The 13,803-nt window shown below is 38.5% G+C and overlaps 1 protein-coding gene and 1 pseudogene across 1 annotated transcript; both read right to left on the reverse strand.

Annotated features, from left to right (window-relative positions):
- Positions 1,606–9,835, reverse strand: LOC109228218 (DNA repair protein RAD51 homolog 4-like). Its single transcript, XM_019393380.1, has 7 exons — positions 9,647–9,835; positions 7,464–7,543; positions 7,257–7,372; positions 7,108–7,178; positions 6,781–6,912; positions 3,027–3,137; positions 1,606–2,911 (listed from the first exon to the last, which is right to left on the reverse strand). Exons 1-5 carry the CDS (start codon positions 9,732–9,734, stop codon positions 6,782–6,784), a joined length of 486 nt encoding a protein of 161 aa, XP_019248925.1. The 5' UTR covers positions 9,735–9,835; the 3' UTR covers positions 1,606–2,911; positions 3,027–3,137; position 6,781.
- LOC109226762 lies at positions 10,394–12,735 on the reverse strand (annotated as a pseudogene).

Raw genomic sequence — 13,803 nt, forward strand, 5'->3', positions numbered from 1 at the left:
GTGATTTTTTGGCCTTTTTCTTGTGGTCCAAAATAAGTGATTTTTCCTGATTTCAAGAATGTATTAATTATTTTTTTCCTACATTGTCCTTGGAGTAAATAGTGTTGGAATATGTGTTAGGAGTGTTTATGTGAGATAGTAAAGGTTAATATGGTCAATTCTATTGTTAATTAATGTTAATAGGCGGATTTCTTAATTTGTGTGAAAACATCCAAAAAATCACTTATTTTGGACCGAAGGGAGTATAACATATTAGGAAAATTTGGGGCCCCAAAAATTATGAGGCCCAAAGCAGCTGCTTTAGCAGCTTTACCCTTGGGCCGGCCCTGATTAGAAATAAATCTCCATACACAGTGATGGTGTTTCGTTATATCCAGATCAAACATTGATGTTGCAAAGTCAGGTGTTTAGGTTGATTAGTCTGATGAAGTTCGATTAGTTGCTCAGAACCAAGTTTGAACAATAGAGTTATTCTTGCAAGAAACATACCATGTGTGGGTGTCTAAGTACTGACATGCTGCTGATGTTCCGAGCTTGGTCTCTGGTTAATAGAAGTCTAACATGCGAAATGCCCCTCCAACTCTCTCCAAGTGCTGGCTTGGAAGTACCTTTCTCACCGGCCACCATATGATTGGTGACCTAGCACAGAAGGATAAATATTATAATGTGGTTCACAAATAGGATATCTAGCAAACTAAATGCCTATAGTGAAAGTAGAACGAAAATACTCCATTACTTATGGAGAAAAGTTCGGGTGGACGATATGGGGTTATATGAATTTAATTACTCCCTCCGTTTCAAAAAGATTATCTTGGTTTGGCTTGACACAAACTTTAATAAAGAAGGGAAGACTTTTGAGATATGTGGTCTTAAATAAGTCATATCATATGTGTGAGTAAAACTTTTAAAACTTGTAGTCTGAAACCTGTCATAACATTTGCGTGGTTACTGATACGCGGCGCCTTCCTGAGATTCCTTGGAAGGGCGACGTACGGCTAGGCAACTGATGTCAGTCCAGTTGCTGTCCGCCAACTGAGGTCCCCTCCGTACGCTAGACGAGATTGTCAGTGCCGTACGGGAAAACCAATGTCAAGAGCAATTGAGAGAACAGAAATGAGAATTCAGAATGAAAGAAAGCTAGATTGCATTAATGAAAGCTATTACAGAAAAGCAACGCGGTGTCGAGGGGGAGAGACACCAGTACAGAGAATTGCTTGCTTGCTAGAAAGTTTTGATTGCTTGATCCCCCCTAATAGTACTTAAAAAAAAATAAACCAAAGTTACAGGAGTAGACCTAATTAAGCTAGAGAAACATAATGGAAGTGCATGAAATAAACTACTCTATATTTACAATGAAAATGACTTAGTTTTCTATAAGGCAGCAGCAGGCCCGTTGTCAGCAGCAGTGTCTTTGGCTATCACGGTCTGCGCGCGCGGCGCTGTTGGCTTCTGCCTGCGGCATGGCGCTCGCGAGGGATATCGGTGGGGCGACAGAGGCACCTGCGCGCTTGTCACTTGGCGCGGCCAAGACCACGGGGCCGTCCGTGGCGCTAGGCATTGGGAGGTTCGCTAGGACGCCACGGGGCGCGCCCAAGGGGTCATGGGGCATGGCTGGAAAGCCGCCCATGACATGGTTACACACGCTTCTTATTAAGGAAATATTAAAAGGTGCCAATCTTTTTTAAAGAGACTAATCAGGAAATAGTGTCAATCTTTTTGAAAGAGAGGAAGTAGAATAAACTTGTTGACTGTAATTTGAAATCTGTGGATCAATACAAAACCGAAGTTCCTTTTAGAAGATCTAACCCATTAATAGGTTCAAATGTCAAGTATATAACAACTTGACGCGTTCAAGTTTCTGGCTGATGTGCCTAATACACTGATCCAGTTAAACGAAAATCAATTCCATCAGTTGAAAAAGCGCATTAGAAGACAAAAGATGATACCCCATAGAGAATGAACAACGCTGCAGCAAAGAGAACATGCTAATGCTATGTTACTGCCAAACTTACCAAAATGCAGATATCATGTTCATGTGCTAATCGTTTTAGTAAAAATCCCACTGAAACCATTAAAGCATGTCCTGATTCACGCAAAAACTTTAGTTGTTACTTCGGGTGTCAGTAGTCAAGCAGGTAGTTTTGACATACGGAATTAAACTTAAGTTTTCTACTTCAACAAACAATTCACACATATGAAACAGATTACACAGGCAAAGCTTCTATCATTTCTCCACTATTTTTGTTCCCTCATTCAACAAAAGTAAATTGACAAATCTGTGGACATGATACCGCAGGGGAAAACCTAATCATCTGCCTATAGACGGAAGAAGAAACTCAGGATAAAATTAAATTTATTTGGAAAAAATGAAATTCAGAAAAGCAAGATTAATATCAGTGTAGGAATTTGCACGTTTACTACTTTATTCCCATTTAACATCTTTTTCATAAGCAATTGTCCATCAGATACCTAGAAACAAGTTTGCACTAGGATAGTAGATAGCAGAAACAACAAATCGGTGAAAAAAATTGTAGGAGAACTCACAAATGTTGCATTATGTCTGAGAGCATATATCAACAACTAGGTTTCAATCCCAAACTAGCTGGAATATAAATACTAGAGGAAAAAAAAACAACTAAATCTAAACCAATTAGAATTTGTAGTTTCGTCAACCAATGAACTACATTAAAGAAAACAAAACAAATATTTCTTAAAATAAAGAAACTACAACTTAAATCTCAAATTGCTTAAGAAAGTAAATACTAGTAAAAAGGATAACTAAAAATTACTACCATAAAGTTATCATTTCATCTTTTAGTGAAAAATTACCTTGTGCACCACCTCCTCCAAGAATTGGTGTAATGAGTGATGATATTGAGTCAATGATAATCATCCGTATATGCTGATCTACCTGCATATCATACCCTCGGAAGTGAGTGCCCTGAGGACTCGTACCCAATCCATGGTAATAGGGAAAAGGAGATGAGATGAGAGTAGAGAAATTTTAGCAGTGTATTTCCAAAAACCTGAGATATGAGATTGTTCTTTAGCTGATGAAGCACTTCAAACAGTGTAAAAATGTCAAACACTGACAAGCATACTATGTTGTTCATTACTTGTTGAAGGGCCTTGTCCACCTACAGAAAGAGTTAAATGTCAGAGAGGGAAGACGGTATTGAAAAGTTGGTTACAGCAACTTGCATAATAAATCTCCAGAGCCGTATTATTCATGCTGGACAAACGTTAATGTGTACAGTACATCTCCAGTTAGTAGATATTCAGTTGCATATGTAACTGAATTTGGGACAAGAGGAAGCCTAATCTATGCGACCTAATAAGAGAATTGAAAGTCCTATTGGAGTATGAATCTGTACAAATCAGTCCTTGTTGGTTCACATGTCAGTAATAGAAAGGAAAAAGTAAAATAATCAACTTCTAACTTCAACTTCTTTTGTAAATCAGCAGTGCAAAGAAACTTCTTACAGCATAGTTCTCCTATTTAAATTCATTCAGCAAGAATTATGGAACTGTCATAAACTATAATCAGATGGTTCTGTGCCGCTTATAATGTATCATCTACGTGATACCATGATTTGATGACAGAGCTAGAGTTATTATAATGATGAAGGAAATCAACTAGAAAGAACTACGAAAGAGAGAAGAATGTAACGACCCGGCCGGTCGTTTCATGAGTTACCGCTCCATTTCCTCCATTTTTGCTTCTTATTGCCTTGTTCAACGGTATTATGTGTTATCGGGTTGGTTGGCTCGGGTTCGGAAAGGTTTTGGGTGAGGTTTGAAACACTTAGTCTCTTTTGAGTAAGCTTAAGTTGGAAAAGTCAACCGGATGTTGACTTATGTGATAAAGGGCTCGGATGTGAGTTCCGATGGTTCAGATAGCTTCGGGAGGTGATTTGCGACTTAGGAGCGTGATTGGAATGTGTTTTGGAGGTACGGGGCAGATTTAGGCTTGAATTGGTGAAGTTGGAATTTTGGCGTTTTCCGGTTGATATGTGAGATTTTGATATAGGAGTCGGAATGGAATTCCGGGAGTTGCAGTAGGTCCGTCATGTCATTTGGGATGTGTGCGCAAAATTTCAGGTCATTCGGACGTGGTTTGATAGACTTTTTGATCAAAAGCGGAATTCGGAAGATTTTGGAACCTTAGACTTGAATTCGATGTGATTTGGTTGATTCGATATTGTTTGAGGTGTTTTGAAAATTGATATAAGTGTGAATAGTGGTATATGACTTGTTTGTGCTTTTGGTTGAGGTCCCGGGGGCCTCGGGGTGATTTCGGATGGTTGACAGAGAGTTTGGAGTTTTGGAGAAATTGCAGAATTTTTCTGCTCCTATTGTTTCCGCACCTGCGGATTGGGGACCGCAAAAGCGGTCAAGGACGCGAAGGGCAGGAGCCGCAGATGCGGAGTGCTCAGCACACCTGCGATGGCGCAAGTGCGGTTATTTGATCGCAGATGCGGACTTGGACTTAAAGTGAAAACCGCATATGCGGTATTTCGACCGCAGGTGCGAAAAGCCTGGGCCAGAAAGTATAAAAGGATTCCTTCGCGATTTTTGAGTTATTCTTCACCATTTTCATTCGGGTTTGAGCTTGAGGAGCTATTTTGAAGAGGGATTCAAGGGATAACACTTCGAGGTAAGATTTTTGAACCTAATAATCGATCCTATGGCATTATTTCACTGATTTGGCTTGGAAATTAATGGAAATTAAGGGTTAAAAATTGGGAAAACTAGGGCTTGAGACTGGAGACCTTTGAGCAAGGTTTGAGGGTCATTTGTAGTCGGATTTTAGTACTTTTGATATGTATGAACTCGTGGGGAGATAAGGAGTCTATTGATGTAAATTTTATCGAATTTCGAGGCGTGGGCCCGGGGGTCGGGTTTTGGTTAATTTCGGGATTTATGTTGTAATTTGATTATTTTCGCATGGGCTTCGTCCCTTAGCATATTTTGACTTCATGATTCTGATTTTGGATAGATTCGACGCGAGATGAGGCCGATTCGAGGGGCAAAGACATCGCGGGCTAGAGTTTGGACCAGATTGAGGTAAGTAATGATTGTAGATGTTGTCGTGAGGGTATGAAACCCCGGATTTTACATCGTTGTGCTATTTTGAGGTGACGCACACGCTAGATGACGAGCGTGAGGTCGTGCACCGTTGGGGATTGTGACTTAGTCCATCCCGAATGACCGTTTTACTGCGTATTTGACTGAAAACTGTTTGCTATCATCATGTTTTGGGTTGAATGCCATATTTGGGCCTCGTGCCAACTGTTTTGGACCTTTAGGGAATTTTTACTACTATTCTCACTGTTTTGACCTTATACTTGTACTCAGTCATGCTATATTCTACTGTTTTTATAACTCAGCCATGTTTATACTGTTTTGACATCTTAAATGATATTTTGAGCTGAGCATCATATTTTTACTGTGCCCGAGTGGCATTTAGAGATTTCTGACTAAGTAGGGCCGAGAGCCTGTGTTGTGAGGTTATTATGGGATCGGGCTGCACGCCGCAGTAGTGTTGTACTGATTTATGATTATAAGGCCGAGGGCCTGAGTTGTTATGCCACGTGGTGGCTTGATATGAGGCCGAGAGCCTATTGATTATTCCACGAGATGACTTGATATTGTGCTTGGGTCGTAAGGGGCCCCTCCCGGAGTCTGTATACCCCCAGTGAGCGCGGGTACCCAGTGAGATATGTGATATAGCCCGAGGGGCTGAGGTTGTTCCATGTTATTGCCCGAGGGGCTGATTTCTGTTGGTATTGTGCCCGAGGGGCTGATTTTATGTGTTTATCTTTTCTCGCTGCTTTTCATTCACCTATTTAACTGTTAAAAGATGTTTTAAAGAGGTATTTACTGAACTGAGGTGTTTTTACAAGTTTTCACTGTTTTGTTGCATTGTATTGATTTTATACTGCCTCTTTATAGCATGTTGTTGTGCTTTACGTGATTTCTTATCTCTCAGCTGCTTTTACTTTTATTACTCACTGAGTTGGAGAACTCACTTTACTCCCTGCACCCTGTGTGCAGATTCAGGAGCTTTGGGTCCCGCCAGTGAGGGTTGATTGCTCCTAACAGGCTATTCGGAGTCCACTAGGTAGCTGCTAAGCGTTCGCAGCCCAGTGTTCTCCCTCCTATTTTACTTCCCTTGTTCTAGTTCTGTAATAGACTGTATAAACCCTTTCATACTCTTAGACTTATGTTAGATGCTCATGACTAGTGACACCCGATGTCGAGCTGTGTTGGTTTCCGCAAATTGTACTAGTTCACTTTTATTTTGGGATTTTTAGCATGATAAAGACTTAAATTGTGTTATTATAATTGTTTAAAATGAATTGGGTATTGTGTTGGCTGACCTTGTTTCACGATAGGCGTCATCACGACCGGGTACGGATTTAGGGTCGTGACAAAGAAGGAATTGACTTTCCAACAATTCTGCAAGTACTTTTTCTGTTCACCACCACAAATGTAAGATAGAGAATGTGGAGTCATACACAAAAACATCTAGTAATCTAATCAGAAGTTTCAGGACTACCCCTAACTTTTACTGGATACTTTGGTGTGCCAATCAACGCAGATTTCTGAAACTACAACCGAGTTGTATCCTACCTAGGTAGCAACAAATAATAAAATTTGGCAAGGAGGGAAATCACAGATGAAAAAATCTATTCATTGTTTCTTTGGTAAGTTTAGACAATGAGAACATAATACGAAGAAATAAGGTTAATCCAAAAGGCTAGAAACATGTTTGACCTCATAAGCAGAAGGATCTGATGTCTGAGTGACAAATTGAGCAAGACGTTTTGAAGAGAAAGAATTTCCAGAGTCCAAGAAAATGATTTTGCCCCAGCCTTTTGCAACTCTTGAAGCAGCTCGTAAGCAAATCTGGACCCAAATATAATCTTGAATCAGTAACGGCACTGAAAGCCCAAAGAGGCTTCAAAGATGAAACAAGCTTCAATAATTCAATACTCAGAAATTTATCTAACTTCAAAGAAACAAAAATCAGAAATCAGCACAATCTCCACAGATATGTCAAATAGAATTTGCATTATCAATACACTCTTACTAGTGTTTTACCGGAGGATGACGGGCTAACTAGCTCAGTCAGATGTCCCTTCTTTAATCCACCATGAAGAAACACATCTATTCTGGCCAAGAGTAGTCCTATTCATCAGTTATCTACTGCCAAAGAAGCTATAAAAGTATCGGCGTTCAAGCATTATTACCTTCTACATCCAGTAGGTAAGGAGCTTTTATTCTGTAAAGCATCATCCAACAACTCCTGACCATTTACCCATGGTTGATGCTGACCATTAATGATAGTCAGAACTTGAGTGATGCCCTACTTTACACGTAAAAGGAGATACAGATCATCATAGGAATACCAAAAGACAGAGATATGAAATGAAAACTACATATGTGGCAGATCAGACCTCCTTCAATCTCTCCGAATTATGATAATGTTCGGTTGAAATCACTAATACGTAAAGATCACGTAGAAGAAAATCTTCAACTGCAAAAATAGAAGAAGAAAAATAATATGACTGATAGACATAAACTTCATATTTATCCATTATCCTACTTTCTATTTTAAAGCGTCCCAGAATTGTGTCCACACTCTCAGGAGTACTTTTTCTCTACACTTCTCAATACTTCTTCATTGTTAAATATATATAGGGTGATTTGGAACCCACTTTATTCTTTAAAGTCTTCAAAAGGTCAACTTTTATCTCCACTTCTGGATCCATGATAAAACTTCAACTTTTAGCTTAATAGTCGTATGCAAACCAAATGGGACACCAAAAATGGAAAGGATGGCGTACAATTCAATTGTTAACACTATAATTATTTCACAAGGATCCAAAAGATTCAGTAAACTGTCCATTCTGGGCATCAAATTCTTTCAATCATCTCTCCGAATTCTTTAATAAAATTTATACAGGTAAAATGGAAATGCGGGGTGGTGTCAAATATGAGATCCAACCTTAACAATCATAAATGAATGGGAAACCCCCCCCCCCCCCCCCAACCCAACCCAACCAGTGTTTTGTTATTTTTTTCATAAGTGAGAAACTACCCTTCTCCATACAAATACTATGCTTTTACCCGCGGCAGGGTTCAAACTCGTGACATGCACCGTTTTTGTCATTTTAAAGGTAGTACTATTACTCTAGGTCATCTCTCCTCACACTATCCAACAAACTGCCTAAACATGAGCAAATCCAGCAATCTCTGAAAGAGAAAAAGGAAGAATTCCTGACATATTTGTAACATATGCTCCTTCCATTATCCATATCAGAAGTATCATTTTGATCTAAAATGAGCTTCCCTCTATATGAAAGTGTTACTAGGGATGGCAATAGGGCGGTGCGGGTGCGGGGCGGGGCAGGTTGAAACTGATTTTTTCAAAATCTAATGCGGAGCGGTTGCATTGATGGTTTGCAGGTTTAGTACTAACATTTAACGGGCAGAATGAAGAATAGAGTGTTAGTACTAAATCACTATAGACCATATAAAATAAGGCAAGCAATAAATATAGAGTGACCGGAGAATCTGACTATGCAATTATTACTGTTAAATATACAAGATATTTATCTATACGTGCCAAGGACATTGTCCACTACTGTTATATCATATTTCACTTAAAATATCAGCAAACGTTGAGTTTACATATTATATTTATAAACTAGTTATAAAAAAAAGTTATGATGCATATTTGTTATACGGAAATTTATCAAGTATAACTTAATACGTAAATTTAGGTATACGATATGCTGACATTATGCTTTTCAAATCATTTATTTTCCAGTTTTTATGCTTTTCAGTTATTTAGTTCTTATGCATTTCAGTTTATTTATTTTCTATTATAATCTCTGAAATTAAAAATATAATATTTGGATCCATATGAGGGATTTAAGAGGCTGAAAAAAAATGAAATATTAAACTTGTATTTTTTAGCAAAAATAACAAAATGGAAAAAAAGAAGAAGAAGTTGTGGGGCAGGGGCAGGGCGGGGCGGGGCGGGGCGGGGCGGGACGGGTTAAAATTTTGTGGGTAGAATGAAACTGCTCTAGCCACATAAGTTTACAAAATCAGTTGTTTATAGCAGTAGAGTAGCCACCTCCCTTCGTCATAAAATTACATTGTGTAGCTGTATATACTATATATTGAATCCGCTTTAGCTTATTCATGTATTTTACTTCTTTGTATTTTGACACCCCTTAGTGAAATTCCTTGCTCCACTGCTGGTCTACAATATAAGGCTAAGTTGCATACAAAGTTGTAGCCTAACAGGGTTTTCTGCGCAGAATCATATCAGCATGAAAATGTAGGAACACCGTTGGTCCTCTTACAAAATAAATAACAACCTGACGCTCAAGTCTTAGCCCTTGCACACGCGCGCGCGCGCATATTTATATATGGAATCCCCATAAAATGAAGGGGGGGGGGGGGGGAAGAGGTAAAGAGGACATTGCAAGATTAACACAACTATAAAAGCAAACCCAAGAGATTGAGTTAATCAGAGCTAGATGAGGAAGATAATATCATAGAATAAATCGGCTCTTCAAACTGATAAGAACAAGTTGGATAAAAATGAGAGTATAGAAAAGGGAACCTGAATAAATGACGTGAGAAGCACAGAAGTCGCGGAAATTGGAGTCGATTAATGGGTAATCGCACTCCATTGAGCTCAATAATGGCATCTGTTTTGAATTTTTCTCTTCCCAATTCCAATTCCCCAAACTAACAATAGTGATACGCAATTTCAATCTTTGGCGGGTTATTATTATGAAGATGGAGGGAACGCCATGAAATGAAATGAATAATATAGTACTTAAAAAAGGAGGAAAATGCAGTGGAGCCCTTTAACTTTTTAACTTTCGTCGACTGGCCCCTGTAAGTCTTTAACTATTCTCTTTTGGCAACTTAACCCTTTGTTTTTTCTTTTTTTGGTTAGCACTTGTTGTAGAGAGGTTGCCACAAATAACTATTCTCCACTTCCAACCAAGAGGTTGTGAGTTCGAGTCTCCCCAAGAGCAAGGTGGGAAGTTATTGGAGGGAAACTGATTTTAAATAATTGGCAACTTATTTGTTTGGTTTTGAAGATATAACTCCTGAAGTCTAAGACCTTGAATTAAAGAGCAATGTGGTAATTAATTTTATTTGGTTTGAAGCTGCAAGTGGAAATTATTTACTGATTATATAAAGAAGCTCATATATGATCAAGATATCTTTTTCTCTTAGGTTTGTAAATTTTAAGTTTTTAACTATGGTAAATGAGGCAATGTATAATACTTGTGGAACTTAAAGAGAAACCAGTACCATCAAAATCAGAAACAAAAAGGCAACCAACAAAAGATAGTATACTAAACTAGGATATTATTATTAAAACTGAAGACCAAAGATACTCTTGTTCTCAACACCAACAGAAAAATCCGAATCAAAAACAGTATACCATCAATTCCAAAACCTCTATACTACTAATACTATAACTGTTATTACTAAGTTTATTAAAGGATTGAAACTTTGATCAATCAAATCAGTTTGGTGGTGGGAAGAAAATCTCTTCTGCAGTCCTCTTTGAGCTGAATTGCTTCTCTACATCTGGTGAAACCTTGAATGCAGCCTGCAGCACTTGTGGCGATAACGCCTTCCACACTGAAGTCCTTCCCGCCAAGTGAGTGAAAATTGGACTGCCACATAAAAGTTTGTTAGAAATCGGTTAGGTAAATTAATATATTGACAAAACAACAAAATACATACTTAGGGGTAGTGATGATAGAGAACCAGTCCATGCCATCAGGATCACCAATTTTGGAGACAACAAAGAACCTTGGAACGATGAAGAGATTGCCCGCCTTGATGTGTGTTTCAAGAACGCGCTTACCATCAGGGCCAACAACTTGTACTCGGCCACTGCCTCTAACAATGTAAGTGACCTGAAGAGCTGAGTCACATGAAAAACCGGGAGAGCACATAGCACTTCCATTCAACCTCACAAGATCAGCACCAAGTCCCACTTCGCCGACCAAAGGCAAGTTCTTGATGTTCAAAACAACCACCTTTCCACCACCTTAATGTCAACATCCAAACAGTTGAGAACCATGTCGTCCCTGTGGCCTTGCTTAGGCTCAGGCATTTGGAAGCCAGCGTCAAGCTTCACGATACCCTGAGCAGTTTGGGAGCTAACAAGAGTTTTAGCAACACTCTCTTCTACATTCCATGCCCTGCTAACAAACTCGGTTGAAAAACCGGTGAAAATGCCATTCGACCCGGTCAAGTACATGTCTGTGAATGAACCAGCTTTGTGTGCAGTTTTGGTATCACCAAGGCTCTTTGTTGTACCACCATGTTACAACACCAAAAGGGAGGGCTAAAGCATCGCCCGTCTTGATTACTAGCACCTTCTCTTCTTTCTCTGGTAGAACAATTCCAGCAACTCTAGAACCTGATAAAATTCAGAAAAATATTCAGAAAAGAACTCAATTAGCAGATCTTGTAAGCTACATATACCATACACCATCACAAATTAGGCATCAAGAAACTTAAGGATTAAATCTTTAATTCAACCGCACCAATCACAGGAATTAACAAGAAGCATATACCAAAAGAGCAAGATGTTCAAATCATGGAAACCGATAAAACATGGAGTTGATCAAAAGTTTTTGCTGATTTCTAGTGTATTTGAACAATTTACACAAAGTAACCAAGTAATATAGATGAAAACAAACTTCCAATTGTGTCATATTTGGATATAAGGCTCTACTAATTGGTTATAATTACTAACTATCAATACTCAAAGTAGTATGATCTTAACAATTTAAATCATAATTACTCACAAACCATGTCAAAATAAAAAATAAAAAAACAGATTTACAGTAAAAGAGGGATCAAATTCTTAGACCTTAACATCATAATCAAGTAGTATTAAATAGAACACACAAGACCTAGATCCTAAACTAAACCTTCAAAACCAAGACTAATAACCAAACCCCCAAATCAAACAAGTAAACTCCATTAAAAGTAACTAAATAAATAAACAAATAAAACCCCACCAATCAAAGCAAAACGCAAGTAGGATTATAGAATTCTAAAACAATGGAGTAGTAAGTATTTACTCTAAAGAACAAAATTGAACAAAATACCACAAATCAAAACAAACCCATTACAATTCATAAGCAAAAAAAAAGTCAAAAAACACCAATAAAACCCAAGTAGTAGACATAGAATTCTAAAATAGTAAACACAAAAACCCCAAATTATGATCATAACCCAGAAAAAAAAGAGACCCAAATTTTACCTTGAAGAACATAGGCAACTTTAGCAGAATCAGAGTAACGAGGCAAAGCAAAACCATTTTTGGAAAGAGCAAGTTTAGCACCACCAATATTGCCTTCTTTCAACATCGGCAGATCATTAGGACACCATGCATGATAAGAACCACCATCTCCTCCGTACACTTGCTTTGCCAACTTTGGTGTAAGATCAAGATCCATCTCTCTTTCTTTCTTTTTGTATTATAAAAGAATCTCTCACTGAAGGAAAAAAACAAGAAAGCTGTGTAAAAGCTGAGTGCTTTGTAAAGTGAACGAGAGTTTGGTATTTATAGAGGGGAATTTGTCAAATTACTGTATTATAGCAGCTGGATTAGATTGTTGAGAGAGGAAGAGAGAAGGAAGATGAAGATTGAATTCTTCCTTTATGTTCGTTATCACGGGCACATCAAATAACCAACCTTATTTAACCAATGGTAACTATCTTTCTTATTTCTTTTGCCTTCTAACTTCTACAAATTACACTTTAATCCCCTAACTCTTAAGTAGACTAAGTAACACAAAACTCCCCTCAAGCTGGAGAGTGGAAAACATCCAACACTCTCAGCTTGGACATAAGAAACTGGTGTTGTGCAGTGCCTAAAGCTTTAGTCATCATATCTGCAACTTGTTCCTTTGTTGATATGTGTTCTGCTGCAATCAACCCACTCTTGAGCTTTTCTCTCACAAAATGGCAGTCTATCTCTATGTGTTTAGTCCTTCATGATAGATAGGATTGGCAGCAATCTGTAGGGCTGCTTTGCTATCACAAAACAACTTTACAGGTTTTTGAACCTCAATCCCAAGCTCTGTCATCAATCCTGTAAGCCAAACTAATTCAGATACCACAGCTGCCATGCTCCTGTACTCAGCTTCTGCTCACAGTTTGTTGCTTTTTTGACTTCCATGAGATCAAGGAATCACCCATCTTCACCACATATCCTGTAACAGACCTTCTTGTGTTTGGGCATGCTGCCCAATCTGAGTCACAATAGGCTGTCACTTGTTCTATAGGTTCCCTTTTCAGCAGTATTCCTCTTCCTGGACATCCCTTAGTATATTTTACAACTCTTAGTGCTGCCTCTAGGTGTGATTACTTTGGATGCTGCATAAACTGACTCAACATTTGAACAACAAAGCATATGTCTGGCCTTGTGATGGTCAGATATATTAGCTTTCCTATAAGCTTCTGATATCCTCCTATGTCCTGTAACACTGCATCTTCTGTTGCTCCTACATGCTTGTCATAGTCTACTGTGGTAAGCTTTTGGTTCTGTTCAAGTGGAGAACTTGCAGGTTTTGCTCCACTCAACCCAACTTCAGAGATCAGACTAAGGGCATACTTCCTTTGATTAAGAAGAATTCCCTTTGATGATCTCATGATCTCTATACCTAGGAAGTATTTCAACTCCCCTAGATCCTTCACCTTAAAATTCAAGTGTAATGTCTCTTTTGCTGC

Source organism: Nicotiana attenuata, chromosome 6, assembly GCF_001879085.1.
Source record: "Nicotiana attenuata strain UT chromosome 6, NIATTr2, whole genome shotgun sequence".
Taxonomy (NCBI): Eukaryota; Viridiplantae; Streptophyta; class Magnoliopsida; order Solanales; family Solanaceae; genus Nicotiana; species Nicotiana attenuata.

Bases quoted from the DNA above. Each gene is read 5' to 3' on its own strand.
- LOC109228218 (XM_019393380.1), bottom strand. From the start codon at position 9,734: ATGCCATTATTGAGCTCAATGGAGTGCGATTACCCATTAATCGACTCC. The intron at 7,373-7,463 runs GTCTGATCTGCC...CGTGTAAAGTAG, and splicing joins ATTCGGAGAGATTGAAGGAG to GGCATCACTCAAGTTCTGAC. The intron at 6,913-7,107 runs GTAAAACACTAG...ATTTGGGTCCAG, and splicing joins AGTTAGCCCGTCATCCTCCG to ATTTGCTTACGAGCTGCTTC.